This window comes from Tenrec ecaudatus, chromosome 1 (genome assembly GCF_050624435.1).
Source record: "Tenrec ecaudatus isolate mTenEca1 chromosome 1, mTenEca1.hap1, whole genome shotgun sequence".
Taxonomy (NCBI): Eukaryota; Metazoa; Chordata; class Mammalia; order Afrosoricida; family Tenrecidae; genus Tenrec; species Tenrec ecaudatus.
In genome coordinates, this window is record NC_134530.1 from 45,017,298 (window position 1) to 45,034,672 (window position 17,375).

The following is a 17,375-nucleotide window of genomic DNA, read 5'->3' on the forward strand; positions in this document are numbered from 1 at the left end:
TGATTGGGGGCCACCCCCACCCTGAGTCAGAATGGACTTGAGGCCACAAAGACAGCAAGGCCACCTCCTGACTCAGCGCTGTCCCCTGCTGGGTGGTGGTGGTGGTGTCTCTCCTCCAGCCACGCCCATGCCCTCAGTGACCTCATCTGCTGACATCCTTGAATCTAACGGCCAGCAGGACGTGTCCTTGAGCTCGTCACAAAGCCACCCCCTGTCTGGACATCTCCACAAGGATGTGTGGGCAGCACTGGAAACCGAACTCTCGGGAACAAGCCCCTCCTCGCCCCAGGACGTCCTCCCCTTCTCACCAAGGGGCGACTTCAGAGCCACTTGCGCTGTTCTCTTAGCCCATCTAGAAGCTTCCAGAAGACTCTGCTGCGTATACCTGAGGGTCACTGCCTGTTCTGAGCCACCCTCTCAGCTCCTGTCCAGATCTTGGCAGTTATTGCCCACTGGCCTCCTCCCTTGTTCTTGGACCCTGCTGAGTTTCCTCCCCACTAAAGCGCAGAGGGCTCTCTGCCTCCCTTGCCGTCCTCCGCCGCATCCTTCTTCCCTCCCTCCCTCTCACACACGCTGACCTTTCCTTCATTCTTTGAACTGTTAATACACTTTATGTCTGACAGCCCTGGGGAGACACTGCAGACAGTTTCCACCCCCACCCCCTCCGCCCAAGTGCCCTCTATTGTAGCGTCTTACATTAGGAGGAGGTATTTGTTCCAACCCAGGAGTCAATATGGACACACTATTTTCTTCTTGTTGAAAATAATTCATTTGCTGCTGCGAGAATGGACGCAGCAGAACACACACCAGCCCCACGGCGTCTACACTCAGAAGCCCTGCAGGCCCTGCGGTTAGGGCGCTGGATTGCTACGGAAAAGTTGGCAGTTCAAATCCATCAGGAAGATGAAGCTGTCTGCTTCTGTAGAGATCCATTTCTGACCAAAGCACTGGGTGCAGTCACCACCTGTCTGTCCGTGGAGTCTGCCAGTGTGCTGCTAGGATGTTGGACAGGTTTGAGTGGAGCTTGCAGATTCAGACAGACTAGGAAGAAAGGCCTGGTGATCTACTTCTGACAATTAGCCACTGATAAACCGACGGACCACCTCTGATCGGCTACTGATGATGGGGCTGGTGCAGAACCGGCAGCATTTCACGCCATTGAGCATGGGCCAGCTCAGTGGCAATGACTAACCAGGTCCACATTTATTCAGATTTTAATTTCCCCTTCACCCCTGGGGTGGCATCCAGGTATCTCCTTCCCTCCCCTCACTGTTTTCTTTAGGCTTCTCTTGGCTGCACAGTTTCTCAGGCTGCCTGGTTCTTTGATGGCCTTGCCAGTCCTGGTCAGGCATTTTGGAGGACACCTCATTATTGGAAGTTGTCTGTTTTTCTTCCCTGTGGGTGGCCAGCCTCCCCACAACTGAATGGGTCAAAGGGGCGGTTATGTAATTGCGGGGTAGAGACATTTGACAAGATAAAGCATGCTAGGACTCACCTTAGTCATGACTTCAGGAGCCAGGTCCAAGCAGAGAGAAAGGTAAGCCCCTGAGCTTATCTAATCATGGGCACATAGGCCACGGCACGCACATATGGAACAGGAAGGGGCTGTACACTAGGCATACACCTAACAGGAGGGGAGTGAGCTAGGGTGTACATGCAATAGGAAGGGGAGGCGCTAGAGGCACACATGTGACAGGAAGGCACGAATGTAAAAAGTTGGGCAGATGGACTTTAGAATCAGGATGGCAGCCTAACCTTGGTGGTCCCTGAATTGGCTTGACCTTAGATGTCTTTGAGCTCTTCTCCAGGAGAACAATCCATGACTTTATCAGAAGGGAGTGGACCCTCCTCAGGGGTCTGATTGCTTTTGATGGCTGACAACATTACATTCAGGTAGATCACCTTCAGGCAGTTGACCTCTAAGTGTATCTTCAGTGACCAGTGTTTGCAAACAGCATCTTAAAATTGGCTTTATGGGGGGACACCTTGGGGGATGACTTTGACTTAGGAGAATGTGAGTGGGACTCATCTCCCACCCAGGCGTGAAGGTTTCCTTCCCGGGAGCCTTGGCCTCCCAGACTCCTTAATGCATGAATGTTGAGAGTTTGTGGGCATACACTCTCTTCCCGGATGGGAGTGGGGTGGGGAAGAGGACCACTGAGATGGTTGACATGGGCCCTCTCACCCGAGGGAGTGTTTTCTGGTTTCTTCACTAAAACTGTTAGGCAGGCTAGTGCAGGGCTGGGAATGTCCAGTAATGCATGCCCAGAGGGCCAAGCTACAGAAACAAAGGAGTGGCGCACTGCACATGCTCAGAGGTTCAGGTTTCCCGCCGGTAGGCATGGGTGGGCGCTGAACCTGGATTGGCCCACCTAGGCCAGGTGAATTCAGTTCAGCCAATGGGATCGATCAGGGGTCGTCCACCACGCCTCCTTGTGGAATCCTTGAAAAGGCAAGAGGCCAGAGTGGAGCAACATCTTTTGCGTGACACCGAGCAGTTTCCAGCCAGGTTGCATGTTTGGGAGGAGTCCTATGGGTGCCCTGTAAACCTGAAACTTCTTCTGACTCTCATAAAACTCACTTGGATCACAAACCAGGCTTCGGCGTGAATTCTTTCTCACGCAGAGCCAAGGACCGAGGTATAGATCTAGCTCCAGAGAGATCTAACATAACCTCTCTCCCTCTTTCCATTCGGTGTCACTTGGGAGTCACAGTGCACAAACCACATGTAAGGAGCCCAGGGGAGCACTGTAAAGGCCTTTTATTGTGATGGGATGAAGGTTTGCGAGAAGATCCGTTTTCCATTCAACAGTTCCTCCGTATTTCGTCTCATGTCATTGACCGCCAAACCCACAGTGGACCATCACTTCCTGTGACTCCTCTTCCCTTGCCTTTCTGAGCTTTGTCCTTAGGGAGATGCTGCCCCGTCACCACAAATGGCTGAGGCTTCCAAGGGACGCACACTTCCCTCATGTGACGGTGGTCCTGACAGACATGCTTAGTACCGGGCTGAACACTGAGCCACGGGGTGGGGGGGGAGTCTGCAAGCACTAAGCCTCGGTGTTTGTTTTAGGATTAAATAGAAGATCTTTCTGTCTATGATCTCCCTGTGCATGTAGGACCTTTTGACATGTTCCAAGCGTCTGGTAAGAGGAGCTGAGCACCATTTCATTCCTCTGGTACCAGGATCATGGAGACCTGGTGTTTGGATGGTCCATTAACCCACTGGGATGCTTATCTTCAATCCTTTTCATCGTTAAGACCCTAGTCGCGCCTCATCGGAGTAGGCTATAGAGCATTACCTTTGTGGACTATGTGATGCCCTCTGACCTCGGTGACTAGGAGAGCCTTTTGAAACATCAATGCAAATCATGTCACTGCATGTTCAAAGCCCCGCTGTGGGATCCCCACCTCACTCAGCAAACACAGTCGCAGGGCGCCCCACACATCCAAGCCATCATCTCTGTCACTGTCCAGCCCCGTCTCCTCCCACTGGCCTTCTTGCCTGCTGTCTCCATTCCAAAGACCCCTTCCCAGTTCCTCCAGCCAAGGTCTTGCCTCCTGGCCACAGGGGCTTGTCCTGAGAGCCGTGTGCCCCTTCTTTTGCCTCTTGCATAGCCATGCCCTTCTCCATGAGTTCTTTCCTGACCCCTTTATAGACAGCAACCCTGCCTGACAGGCCCTCTCTGGCTCCTTCCAGGTTCCACCGATCTCCATAGCACCTCTCTTCCCTCTGACGTGGAGGTAATCAGCTCAGACTCACGATGCCCGTATGTACAAGAGAACACCCAGTCCTGCACCACCTCCACGACCATCAGGTCTGTCTGTGTCCAGTCACAAACTCTTGTGTCAATCCATCCCATGGAGGCTTCCCCCTGCATCCCCCTCCCCACAACCCCTCAGGATCATGTATCGTTTTCTGGTCATGGGGCCCAAGTGAACCCCGCCTTCCCTCCCTAAGCAGGCCCCCAACTGTGGAGGGTGACACAGGCCTCCTCTGGTGCTGCTGCCCTGGCCCCGGCCCTGTTGCAGTGCAGCCTGTGCTATCTGTTATGTGTGGCCTGGATCTGGGATTGAAAGCCCCCTTGGGTGAGTCCCTGACTCCTCTGAGCCTTGTGTTGCTCTTGGGGAAAGTGGGTTGAGGTGGGTGGAGGCACTTGGCAGATTGTAAGCAGGCCTGCCGCTTGGATGGCAGCTGGCAGAGAAGGGCAGGCGCCTATGGACAGAGTAGGGCATGGGGGCCTGATGGGCCTGGTGGTGCCCAGCTTCCCTCCCAGAACTTCCCTGCCCTACTGGGCCCCACGCCACCCCGTCTCACCCCCCTCAGTGTCCACAAGCTCTTGTCAGGGACACAGGGGCCACTATGGCGGGGATAGCACCGTTTATTTAAGAAAAACCAAGACAAAGACCACAGAAGGGTCCTGTCTAGGACATGGGGGGCGGGTGCCCTGACCCATGGGCTGGAGCTGCTGGTGGGAGGGTGCTTGCCCCTAGCTGGGCCCTCAGGCTCCCACAGATGGGACCTGGCTGTCATCCCCCCATCAGCCTCCCAGTCATGGGCTCTGGCTTCCCCCACCCAAGGCCCAAACACCTCCTGACCACCAACACCCTCTCCCACGGTCCCCTGGGCCTTCACTTCCAGATGGGTGGTGGGACATGGACTGGTGTGAGTGGGGAGACCCCCCTCAGTGCTGGGCTGGGAACAGCTCCTGGTAGGAGTGGGGTGGGCTTTCCCTTGAGGTCTGAGGGACGGTCCCTGGGCTGCATGTTGGGGGGCCAGGAGGGGGCTGGCTGGGAGGAGGTAGAGGGGCTGGGGCGTGGCTGAGGCGGGTAAAGAGCTGCTGTCCGAAGCCATCCCCCTTTGGTTCCTTGGCTGGCACTCAGAGGCTTTCACAGCCCAGGGGAGGGGGGCATAGACTATTGCTGGCGCCTTCCCTGCAGGCGACTGAGCACCAGGCTGGGGCCGAGGCGAGAGTGTCTGAAGGCTTTCATAGGAATGGAGGCTGACCAAGCTTTACCTAGATGGGGGTTCAGCTCGGCCTTGGAGGGTGGGTTCCACCTGGGGCAGCAGGGGCGGTCTGGATCCACCCCATCATTGTCCCTGGCCCCCATTCCGGGAGGCCTCCTGAGACTCAGTCACATCCAACCAACCTGTGCTGCTTACCAGCCTGTGGCTTTGCCTGGGCGTGTGCATGCGTGTGTGCGTGTGTGTTTGGGGGGGGGGAGGGTACGGCAGGGCCACCCTCCAGTCCAGCCCAGGGCAGTAGCAGCAAAGCATGATGTGGCCTCAGCTTCTTACAAAAAGTCATCATCATAAGAGAATAACATCCTGACCGCGCAGGCGGGGCGCTGCCTGGGCGTCTGTGGGACCGGCTGGCGCCTACGAGGGGCAGGGACGTGTGTTGGCCCCGGTCTGGGCGCGGTGCTGCAGGTCCAGGGGCTGCGGGGGCGGGGCGCCGGGCCAGGCTGAGTGTAGCACCAGGTTCTTGATGCAGCCCGTGATGCCTGTAGAGAACCTGCCCCCGGTCAGTGTGGCCACGTCAGGGGCCCCGCCTGTGGGAAGAGAACGGGGGTCTGTTCACTGCTGGTCTGGGGTTAGTGGGAGAGGGAGGCCACATCTGCTCCATGACTGGCAGAGGAGGCCCAGCCCCTCCGGGGACCCATTGGCCCAAGCCCAGGACGTACCGATGTAGATGTTGCTCTTGGTGTTGACGGCCACATTCGTGCCTGGGGACTGGCCGCTGACCAGCTCCTCGCCATCCACCTGGATGGAGCCTCTCCGGCCCTCTCTGCAGAGGGGGTGGGTCAGGCTTCTATGCATACCCCCCACCTGAGTTCCCCGCATGGAAGCCCGCCCTTTGCCAGGGACCGCAGGCTAAGACACCCGCCCTGGCCACCCAGTGCTTTCAGTGGGCCCTGTGCCCGTTGCCGCTCTCTGGTCCCTTACCAGGCCTGTCCCACCCACAAAGCCTGCGCCTGCCTGGTGTCTTCTCCCTCTGCCCCAGCTTCTGGTTCTGCCCACACAGGGCTCGGTGCTTATAATGAGGGCATCCCCTGCCACGCTGGGATGCTGGTTCCTTTCCCTAGTGCCCGACTGGGTGACCTTACCGCAGTGCTGTCACCCGGTGCCACTCGCCGTCATTGATGGGGTCCTCAGAGATGAGGCGGGCCTCCCCGCTGCCCAGCTGGTAGCTGCAGGTCACATGATTACAAGGTGGTATGACTCAGGTGTGTGTGGCTGGGAAGCTGGGAGCCATGGGCTGGCTAAAGGGGAAGCTGGGGGGTTGGGGGCAGGGCAGAAGATGGGCTAGGGTAGCAGTTCTCAACCTGTGGGTCGCGACCCCTTTGGGTCCAATGACCCTTTCACAGGGGTCGCCCGATTCATAACAGTAGCAAAATTACAGTGATGAAGTAGCAACAAAAATAACTTTATGGTTGGGGGTCACCACACCCTGAGGAACTATATTAAAGGGTCACAACATTAAGAAGGTTGAGAACCACTGGGCTAGGGTGTCAGGACCACTCACCTGAAGACCAGCTGCCCATCCTGAAGGCCGAGGCTGATGAAGTCCTTGCCAGAGTTGCCCTCTCCCACCACCTGCAGGGAGGCACAGCAACTCTGGGGGCCCAGTCTGCAAAGCTGCCCTGCATCTGCCCCCTCCCATCTACCCCATCCCCTGCCCCCTGGGCTGGAGCTCCACCTTCTTCCTTCCCCACTGCCCTGGGCACCAAGAAGCTGGCCGTGCATCCCTTGTGTCCCGAGACTGCAGGCCTGACAGCCACTCACCATGCCCTGCCAAAGCAGGAGGCCATTGGCTGTGCTGGTCCGTACCTCCAGCTCTATGGTCTCAGGCGCCTCAGGCAGGCTGCAGGGAGCAGGGAGAGGGGAGCACTCAGAGGGGCCCACAACTTGGGGAGGACTTGTCCTCCCCACTGGGCCCACTGGTTGTCCCACCACTGAGCTCACCCCCTGGAGAAGATGCGGCCGGGGAGGGCCAGGTAGCCGTCATCGTGGAAATAGGCTCCGTACTGCCCAGGGGCGTCTGTGGAGGAAGTGGGGCTGGTGAGACGCAGGCTCACTGCGGGAACTCCTACCCAGCCTTGGCTTACAGGATACCCCCTCCAAGCCAACATGAGCCCTTACCAGCTGGGGCCCTGAATCTGCAGCCCCAGAGACCCAGGGGGCCTATGGACAGAAGCCAGGGTGGGGGCCGGTTTGTGACCTTGGAAGTAGGGGCTCTGGTAGTGCAGTGGATAAGCACTTGGCTGCTAACCACAAGACTGGTGGTTCGAGCCCATGAGCCACTCTAGGAGAAAGATGTGCAGTCTGCTTTGCTAAGGAAGACCCTTCAGGACGGTGCTCCTCTGTCAGAACTGCTGGCGCCGCCACCACCTCAGGTTTGGTTTCTGTGGTCTGTGGACTTGGATGGAGAAACAGGCCTCCCGACTTTGCAGTCACTCCTCTGGAGAGTTAGCAGTCCCTTCCATTAGGGACGTAGGCACCACGCCACAGTCGCAGCCGCAGGACCCGAGGCTCTGCCACTCACACACGAGTGCGTTGCAGATCTTTCCAGTTTCTGCCTGTGCTCATCACGGTTTCCAAACTGCGGTCGCCCTAAGGACCAGTGCTGGATCTTGTTGTTTCGTGTGTCCATCAAGAAGCGCTCGTGTTATAAACCAGGTCGACCCAATTCTAAGTAGACTGCGAGACTTGTTGCCCTTGAAAACCGTGTGCCCTATTCTGTATAGTCATGAGGTGCGTGGAGGGTGGCCGATTGTCTGGTTCTAACTTGGGATTGCCACAGAGAGCCCCACAGTCTCAGACCCTCCCTAGTCCTGGGCCAACCGGGGTCATCTGGGTGTGTGGCACCCCCTAATTGGTTAGGGTCCTTGTGTGCACCCCCTCTGATGGCTGAGAAGGTAGGCTCGGGGGGCCCCGGGGCAGCACATGTGCCTTTAGCGCTGATGTCCAGGCCAAGTGTTGAAGCCACCTCTCTGGTCCTGTGAGTTCACTGCCCATCCTCCAGGTCAATGTGGGTCTGGCAGCTGCATAGGCAGGGGCACTAGGCCCCCTTCCACCCTGAGATGAGAACTGCTTACACAATCAGGTACCCAGGATGTGGCTGACACTATGCCGGGAGACTGTCATGTGGTTTCAAACAGCAGGCCTTTCGCTGAGCTCTCAGCTCACGAATTAGACAGGCAGGTGTCCGGTACCCACTCCATCCCAGACACTGCTCCCACCGTGGTAAACACCGGACAAGTTTGACTCTTGCACAAAAGGTCCTTCAGTGAGATATTTCTCAAAGTGGGTGATCCTCTCCCGCCCCCTCGGGGGGCTGCTGCAGGGAGCAATTGGGGCTGTGTGTGTGTGTGCATGTGCGCACGCAAAGCAGACCCCTACGCTCCATCTTGGATTATGGGCCCTAGCACAAAAGTCTGTCGTTGCTAGGGGATGCTGAGGAATCTTAAAGGGGCCATCGAACAAATAAGTTTAGGAACCTACGTCCTCAAGCCTCATGAAGGCTGTGACGGTCTCTACATTGTACACGGGGGAACTCTGGGACAGAGACGTTACACAGCTTGCCCAAAGTCACACGGCAGGTAACGTGGCACGGTGAGGATTTGGCCAGGCGGGCTGGTTCCACCGCCCGGGTGTGTAGCCAGCATCCCATGATTGTCCTACTCCATGAGCAATAAATAGGCCACGTGCCTGCAACAAGTTTGCGCAGTGCCTGGGACTTATAACTCTTCCACAAACATTCAAGCCTTACTGTTACCTTCACTTTAAAGCAGATTGTGGAATCTCTCCACAAAACAAAACTCACGCTGTTGAGTGGATTCCGACTCATGGCATCTTAGCAACTTTACTGGACAGGACAGAATTGCTCCCAAGGTGTTATTGTTTGTTTGTTTGAATTTGGGTAATTTTGATGAGAGCGGATAAGCCTCATCTTTCTTTTACTGAGCAGCTGGAGGGTTCAAAGCACCAACCTTGCAATTAGCAGCTCAACACTTAACTCAGTGTGTCACCAGGGTTTCTCTTTAAGAGCAAAGAGACTGCCTTACTCATCTTGAACTCCCTGGTCCCAAGGCAAGGCTAGGCCCACAACAGGTGTTTGTTGACTGGATGCATGGAACTGAGGTCAGAGTGGCTCAAGGACTGTCCAAATTGACTTAACCAGTAATTCTGGGCAGGACTCAGCTCTGCATGGCTGTGTCCTTCTGGATCCTGCCCATGTGTGCCTGTGAGCCTCCCAGGAGCCTTCCTTGTTTGGGGCGGACATGTGGGTATGGGCAGAGGAGGACACAAGCCCGCTTAGCATCCCTGGCTGCCCACAGTGAGGACGTACCATTGCCTCCACTGCCTTCAATGTGCCAGCTGGATTCCGCTCTGCCAAAGTCGGCGCCTGTGGGGAAGAGCAAAGTCTAGCTGGGAGATGCAGACACGCAAGGGTGCTGTGTCCAGCCCCAGGGACCAGCAGGGAGGTGGACAGGAGTGACAACTGCTTTACCGTGTTGGCAGCGCGGCCCAGAATAGCCAGGGGCACAGAGGCAGCGGGTGCCCTGGCAGGTGCCCCCGTGCAGACAGGGTTCATTGAGCTGACAGGGGTTCTCCTCGTGTTCACAGAGGTCTCCTAGGGGAGGGGGCAGAGGAGTGTGAGCCTGGGCCAGGGTTCCTACAGGCCAACCCTGCCTCTGTGCCCACTGGACCCAGGCTCACCCACCTTTGAAGCCGTCTCGACACAGGCATTGGAATTCATACTCGCCGGCGGGCATGCAGGTAGCACCATTCCGGCATGGTTGGCGCTCACACGGGGAGCTGTCGTAGCACTGCCCGATGCCCTGGCTGCCCAGGAAGCTGTAGGTGAGGTCCAGACGCTTTCCATTCACTGACACCTGCGGGCACAGGTACACTGAGCAACTTATAGGGGCAGGGGACAGAGAGGCACGGGCTCTGCCCGGAGAGGGTGGAGCACAAGGTAGCTGGAGGCCCAAGTTGGAGCCGCGGTGGCAGCATGGCATTCTCCTGGGCTGGGTCCAAGACTTCTCTGCCATCGAGTCGGTTCCCACTCAGAGCGACCTCACAGGGCGGAGCAGAACTGTCCCTGGGAGTTTCCGAGGCTGTCATTCTTCCCAGGAGCAGAGAGCCTCATCTTTCACCCGAGGAGCTGGTGGTGGGTTTGAACTGCTGACCTCTGTGGTTAGCCGCCAACATGTAAACCATGTGCCAGCAGGCCTCCTTAGGGAGTTGGGTGCCTACTTTGTACCAGGAGTGTGCACACTGCAGACAAGCCGCAGTGCAAACTACGTGCTATGGTGCCCATTTGACAGACAAGAACACAGAGGCTCCGAGAGGTGGAAGGCCTGGCCCCAGGATCTTGCGTCAGCCAGGGGAGAGGGCCGCTGCCTGGCATCACCACCCTCCTCCAGGTGTTCTCACCTCACCCACGCAGCCGCGGAAGGGGGTGCTGACGTTGGTGTCTCGGGGCAGCTGCACAGAAGGCTCCACACCGCCGAGGTAGAGGAGGGTGTGCAGGTTGAGGCCCTGGCTCTTGCCGGGCGAAGAGCGCAGCACGGGCCGGCCTCCATTCACCCGCAGGCTGCCGTCCTTGTTAAGGCGCTCGGCAGACACGTGGTGCCAGCGGCCCAGGGCCAGTGGCTCCACGCTCCGGAGGACAGCCAGCCCTGGGGAGGACACCAGGCAGAGCTGGGCACTCAGGTAGACACACCCCACCCCAGGTAGGGGCACTTGTAGAGTGGGGAGGGCTGGTCTTCAAGTAAGGAGACAGGCACAGAGAGGACTTGCCTGAAGTCACAGACCCAGAGGAGAAATGGGGTGGAATGGTGTGTGGGTCCCCACCCTGGGCCACGGGGTACCTGGGGGACAGGGAGCTTGGCATCCATAGACTCGTCGCTATTGGCTGTGGGGGCTTACCTGAGCCCAGTTCATAGCGGAACTCTAGGTGCCCGCCGGCCATGGCCAGTGACACAAAGTCCTCCACAGGCCCATGCTTGCCCCCGCTGAAGAGCAGGAGGCCGTCGGGCAACAGCGGCTTGAACTCGACGTCCAGACGGAGCTCGTGGTGAGTGTTGGTGAGGGCGGGCAGTGCCAGGTAGGAGCCGGTGCCCGACATGGACGGGGTGGTCACTGTCACACCTGCAGTAGCCACAGCTCAGCTGGGGCAACAGGGATGCCCAGGCCCCTCCTGGACCCCTGCCTGCCCCTTTCCAGTCCCTGGGGTGCAGCACCAGCCCCCTGCCCTGGTCTTGCAGGGCAGCCTGGGAAGATCTCCTACAGGATGAGAGTCTCCTCTGGGGGCCTTGAGGTGACGAGCAGGTCTGGGCAGACACTCGGCCAGTGACTTTAGGGTCTCCTGGCTGCTGCTACCGGAAAAGCCAGTCATGCAACCCACAGCCCCTCTGCAGTGCCACCCTGCCCCACGGGGTTGCTTGGAGTCGGGATGAACTCGAGAACTCACAACAACACCCCGCCCCATGCCCTCAGAGGCCCTGCCCAGTGTCCCCATCATATTGGGGTGCCTGCTCCACTTACCTTCCTCACACTTCAACCCTGAGCGGCCCAGGTGACAGCGGCAGGTGTAGCCTCTGCCGTCGGGCCGGTTCACACAGGTGGCATCAGGCCCACAGGCCTCTGTGGGGAATCAGGGCCAATGAGGACACTGAGGTGACTCTAGAGAGGGTGGGGCTCTCCTTGGTGCCCTACCTGCCTCCCACCCCCTCCCGGGGGCCTGTGCTTCGTTAGAGCTAGGCCCGCCCAGGAGGGTGCAGGAGGGGGTCTATGGGGGATGGGACAGGGGAAGGCAATTGCTGTCAGCTCCATTCATGGAGACCCTGTGTGCAGAGCAGAGGGGCTCCACAGGACTGTCCAGGCTGGGACCCTTGGGGAGAAGACCCCAGGCCTGTTCTCCAAGGTGTCTCTGGGTGGGTTCCAACTGCCTTTCTTTTAGCCAGTGGTCAGGCGGATACCTGTTTGCACCCCCAGGGGTTCGGAGGGCAAGGGTGGGTGAGAGGAGGCCGGGCAGGGCTAACAGCCGGTTGGGGGGCTGGGTCAGGGATCTAAGTAGCAGGAAGGGGGCAGCTGGGAAGGAAGGAGACGGGAGCGGAGGCGCCCCGGAGCAGTGACTAGGAGCATAGGGAGTGCCCGAGTGACAGCAAGCAGAGGGGGCGAGGACGCACTCCAGTAACCGTGGTGGAGGGGACAGTCTCAGGGCTGTAACACGTGGTCAGAGGGGTGCCCCACGGCCACGTTGCTGGGCGGCCGCGGTGGGTTCCAGGGGGTGGGGTGGACCTACCCGGGTGGCAGTGCAGGGCCTGCGAGTGCTCACAGCGACTCCCGGTGAAGCCAGGAGCGCACAGGCAAACATAGCTGCTGCTGGCCGAGTCCTGGCACCGGGCCCCATTCTGCAAAGCGGTCCCCGGAATCAGACCAAGAACACCCCAACCTCCCCATCCACACCCCACCCAGGGGCTAGCCACAGTTGATGGCGGGGGTCTGGGGGGTTTGGGGGACTGGATGGTGTGGGTGGGCAGGGTAACCTGGCAGGGCCGGTCCCGGCAGGTGGGGCAGTGGGCGATGCCGTGGGCCGTGAGGTTGAGGTCATGGAAGACGAGCTCCTCGCCCTGGATGCGCAGCTCCCGGACGCAGCCTGTGGACAGGCAGGTGGGCAGGTGGTTCTAGGGAGAACCCTGTGGTGCCCCCTGGTGACTGAGGGCTCAGTCAGCCAGGTGTGTTCGGCCCCGGCCAGGAGTAGGAGAGGGCTCACCTATGAATCCGCTGCTCAGCCCCACCTTGGGGATGGCACCGTAGTCCGGGTAGCCACCCAGGTAGAGCTCTTCGTTCAGGTCCAGTCCCTGGAACTTGCCCTGGGGGGGAGGGGGTAGTTTAGAAGGGCAGGCAGAGGCTGGGCAGGGTGGGACTGGGCACAGGAGGCCGGAAGTAGGTCTCACCTGGGAGGTCCCGTTCACTGGCGCCAGGTTGCCCACCACCAGGGACCCCTGGGTGAGGCTACGCAGCAGGGTCACAGTGTGGAACTGGCCCAGGGCCAGGGGCGTTGGATGACGGATGGTGGCCATGCCAGAGCCTGCATCAAACCTGCCCCACAGGTTGGAGAGGGAGTTAGTAAGAAAGGCTGGGGGTGGCCAGTCTGGGCAGAGGGGCACCAGGAAAGGGCACCAGGGAGGGATGCCACCATTTCCCGTCTCTGTCCCTCCTTGTTCTCCCACCCCTGACTCCCCAGCTCATCTCTCCCCACTTCCTTTCCCGAAGTGCTCTTCCAGAACAGCCCATGCCCCGCCACCCGGCTCCCCTCCTCCACAGACTCTGGGGACCCCAACCACCGCCTGGCCTCTTGCTCCTCAAGCACTCCTCTCCAGGAGCCGCTTGGCCACATGCTTTGAGTATAAGTACGCCTACAAGGACCAGCAGCTGCATGGACTTGTTCTATGTGTCTGCCACACAGTAGTGGTCAGCAAATAGCATGCACTCGGAGCCTGACGCCAGGCCAGCTGACCTGTCTCCCCACTCTCCTGTCCCCCAGCCCCATCTCCCTCATTGCCCATCCCCCAGCCCCTCTGTCTGTCCCTGTGAACAGGAGGATGAGGGTCTCACCGGAACTCAGGCCTTCCGCCCACGAGGCCAAAGGAGATGAAGTCGGGGTGCCTGTGGGCCAGGTTGGTGGGACTCCCCGGGGCCTGCTTCTGCCCATTGTACAACAGCATCCCTGGGTGGGCACAGTGGGGTCAGGACTCCCATATACCCCGGCCCCAGAAATGACCCCTGCTCCTCCCTGAGCCTCTCACGCTAACCACCTGCCAGCACTCTGGGCACACCTCACACAGCCAGGGCCATCTCAAAGCCTCTGGGTGGTGATCTAAATAGGGAAGCCTTGCTGGGAGCCCCCAGAAAGCAATGGGCTGGTTTCATTCACACAGCCAGGGCTACCTGGAGCTGGGGAGGGAGGCCGACTCACCTGAGTAGAGAAGGAGGCCTGGACAGTGAAAGGAAGAGCCCGAGAGATGAGAGGAGACAGAGAGAGAGAGGAGAGGGTGAGAGAGGGAGCCACCCTGGGGAGGAGCAGGCGGCAGCGGCAGAGTGGACATGAGGCTGGGCACAGCTGTCCCGACGGTAAAGGGAGAGGAGACCACGGAGGTCCACAAGACACCATGGGGGTGCAGGGTGGAAAGAGGGTGCAGGCACAGAGGGTCTTGACTGGGAGGCAGACCTGGGGCTCCTGGGCAGGACTTGAGGCTGCCAGGGCTTGGACTGCATTGGCAGGCTCCCCCAAGAGACTCTCCCTGAGCCCGGAACCCCAGATCAGCTTCTTTGCCTCTTACCATCGGCTGAGTCAGGCCGGAAGGTGATCTTGATCTCAAACTTCTTATAGGCATCCTTGATGGTGGGCAGTGGCAGGAAGGAGTGGGGGGTCTGCGTGAAGTAGGGTACCACCCGCTCTGTTGGCAGAGAGTGGCGTTAGAGGGGATGCCCATCTGGAAGAGAAGGTGCAGCCCAGCCCCAGGGGTGGGTCTTACCTGGCACCTGCAGATGGGCAAAGGCTTTGACCTTGCCCTGGCGGTTGGTGGCCGTGCAGACATAGGTGCCTGCATCCTGGGGACGGACCGAGGGCAGCATCAGCATGTTGTTCTCCAGCCGGCTGTCAGGCGGCAGGTTCCCATCCAGCTGCAAACACATAGCACTTGGCCTTGGCCCACAGCACTTGGCTCCTCGTGGTCAGTCTCTCCCTCTGCCTATGGGCCACCTTGTGGGCTCCCTTCAGTGTAGGCCAAGTTTTGGGGGGCACTGAGGTGGTTCAGGACAGTGCCCTGTCCCTCACATGTATTTCTGGCCTCCTGCCCAGCACTTACCTTGGACCAGGTGATGTCAGGAGTGGGGTACCCAGAGGCCATGCAGGGGAAGACAGCTGCAGAGCCAGCGGGCACCCGGACCTCTGGGGGTGTTGAGATCTGAGGTAACGCTGGGGAAAGGAGACACCTGAGTTAGTGTGACAATGGCCAACATGGGTGAGCATGATGATGGTCATGTGTGTGTCAGTGTGACAGCAGCCACGTGTGTGTCAGCGTCAGAGTGGCTACCATGTATATGACATTGTGATGGCCACCATGTTTCAGCATGATAGCCACGTATGTGTCAACATGATGGTGTCCACGTGTGTCAGTGTGATGCTGTCATGTGTGTCAGTGTGACAGTGTCCATGTGTGTGTCAGCGTGATTATGCCATGTGTGTCAGCGTGACAGTGTTCATGTGCGTGTCAGCATGATGGTGTCGTGCATGTCAGGGTGACAGTGTCCATGTGTGTGTCAGTGTGACAGCAGCCACCACGTGTGTGTCTGAACTTGTTCATCTCCTAGAGGAGGTGCCACAGCCCATTGTACAGATGAGAACAGTGCAGCTCGTAGGGTTGTACAGATAGGAGCAGGCAGAGCCAGAGTTTAGAGACCGGTCCGTGCAATTCCAGAGCCCTGCCAGGACTGCCTCAATGCCTCCACTTGGTTTTGGGGTCAGGAGGGCCCCATGTCTGGGCACCATTATTTGGCCTTTTGGGGACCAAGGAGCAGTATGGGTGAGTAGCTGGTCAATTATAGGACTGGAGGCAAAAAGGAATAGTGTTAGGGACAACATAGCCCCCTCTTGGTTGGCCCGGCATCCCTTGTGCTTGTTTCAGACGTCACTTGACATCTGTTCACGTTTACACTACGTCTCTGCCCTCAGACTGGGCTGCACATGGGCCTCGCCCATCAGGGCAGGCACTCCCTGTATCTGAAGACCCCAAACACCTGCTGCTGTTGAGCTGGTTACGAACCAAGGTGGTCCCCTTGTGCTATAGAGTAGAACTGCTCCACGGGGTTTTCTAGAATGTTCTCAGATGAACAGGCCTTTCTTCCACCAAGGCGACCAGACAATCACAAACGGCTTGTGCCACACAGACTCCAGGGGAGGATGAGATACCCTCTTCTCTCTAGATGCCCCAGCCCAGTTCTGGTCAAGACCTAGCTCTTTCTCGCTGAGCTCCCTTTCTGCCCCTGCTGACGAGATGTCCCATGGAATCGGCTCCTTCCATTCACAGCCGTGGCAGTTACATACCTTCATGTCAACTTGAAGATACATAATCATGTAGGGGTGGAGTTCAACCTCTCAGGTCGCAGCCTGATGATGCCTCCCTGTGGGCATGGCCTTCTCAGCAGGAGGGCCTGGGGAACCTACCCCCTGCCCTCTGCTTTCCCTTCCTGCTGAGGAGCCACGCTGAGACCTGCCAGAGCCCTGTGCTTCCACGGCCATTGTAGCCACACAACCTTGTACCCACTGGCCTGTGATCTCCCTGCATTCTCCATCACTGCGCGTGGCTACGTGAGTCTGAAGAGGGCTTATAGAGTAGTATCAGATGTATGGACCTGACCTGGACTGGGCTGGGATGTTTGCTTGATATAGAATTCCTTCTTGATAGAAAGCTTTCTCTTCCACATATATGATCGTCCCTGAATTTGTTTCTCTAGTCAACCCAGCCTAACACACCAGCGGAGCACCTCTCCAGAAGCTGGCAGAGAAGGCCCTGCCCTGCCCCTCGGAGGCCCTCTCTGGCTGGGAAGGGGAACTCACCTTGCACGAGCAGCAGCACGTGCGACTGGGTGGTGCCGGCGGCATTGGTGGCGGTGCAGCGGTACTGTCCTGCGTCGGCCAGCTCCACGTGGGCGATCCTGACGACACCCCCACTTTGTACGACGCCAGGTCGCAGGCGCCCTCCCACTTTGCTCCAGGTCACCTGGGGCTTGGGGTCCCCCAGCGCCAGGCACTCGAATTCCACAGTGTGGCCGACCACCACAGTCTGCACGGAGGTCCGGATGTTGATCAGCACCGAGGGCAGGGCTAGGGGAGGAGGGAGGCCGGGTGAGAGGTGAGGCTACAGACTGCCTGGACCAGGTGGCCCCCTCCCTGCCTGCCTGCCTTCTTCACCCTCACTCCTGGGCACATGCACTCGTTCGCTCGTGGGTGGGTCCCCTTCTCAGACATCCCTCGTCTGACCCCACTCCATCCTTCATCCTCTCGCAATAAGTGCCTCACGTCCCCTTGCTCCACACTGGACACCAGGCAGACCCACTCAGCTCATTCTCTTCATTCTTAGGCTTCCGGGGACACACTGTGCCCGGCCCCTCCCACCCTCTGTCTCCCCCACCCTCAGCAAAGGCTCCACGCCATCCTCCCACCTTGGACAACCAGTCGGGCTCTGGCTTGGGCCTGTCCCCATGGTCCATGGGCCTGGCACACATATGTCCCTTGGCAGCTCTGGTCCAAGTTCTGGATTCTGTAAAGAGAAACATCATCAGGGGATCAGAGGGT

At 58.7% G+C, this 17,375-nt stretch overlaps 1 protein-coding gene across 3 annotated transcripts in view; it reads right to left on the reverse strand.

Moving 5' to 3' along the window:
* Nucleotides 1-4,364: 4,364 nt before the first annotated feature.
* HSPG2 (heparan sulfate proteoglycan 2) overlaps nt 4,365-17,375 on the reverse strand; it is a 103,085-nt gene continuing 90,074 nt past the window's right edge. For all 3 annotated transcript variants that reach the window (XM_075551995.1, XM_075551986.1, XM_075551976.1), the window contains 22 exons: nt 17,243-17,340; nt 16,638-16,904; nt 14,887-14,996; nt 14,554-14,701; nt 14,359-14,475; nt 13,634-13,745; nt 12,973-13,117; nt 12,789-12,888; nt 12,562-12,671; nt 12,318-12,426; nt 11,558-11,656; nt 10,940-11,161; nt 10,445-10,689; nt 9,729-9,900; nt 9,516-9,638; nt 9,354-9,410; nt 6,968-7,043; nt 6,788-6,866; nt 6,528-6,598; nt 6,109-6,192; nt 5,686-5,789; nt 4,365-5,553 (listed from right to left, as the gene is read on the reverse strand). In XM_075551995.1, coding sequence (XP_075408110.1) covers nt 5,381-5,553; nt 5,686-5,789; nt 6,109-6,192; nt 6,528-6,598; nt 6,788-6,866; nt 6,968-7,043; nt 9,354-9,410; nt 9,516-9,638; nt 9,729-9,900; nt 10,445-10,689; nt 10,940-11,161; nt 11,558-11,656; nt 12,318-12,426; nt 12,562-12,671; nt 12,789-12,888; nt 12,973-13,117; nt 13,634-13,745; nt 14,359-14,475; nt 14,554-14,701; nt 14,887-14,996; nt 16,638-16,904; nt 17,243-17,340 — 2,821 coding nt within the window. In that variant the 3' untranslated portion in view covers nt 4,365-5,380. The remainder of the gene's footprint in view (nt 5,554-5,685; nt 5,790-6,108; nt 6,193-6,527; nt 6,599-6,787; nt 6,867-6,967; nt 7,044-9,353; nt 9,411-9,515; nt 9,639-9,728; nt 9,901-10,444; nt 10,690-10,939; nt 11,162-11,557; nt 11,657-12,317; nt 12,427-12,561; nt 12,672-12,788; nt 12,889-12,972; nt 13,118-13,633; nt 13,746-14,358; nt 14,476-14,553; nt 14,702-14,886; nt 14,997-16,637; nt 16,905-17,242; nt 17,341-17,375) is intronic.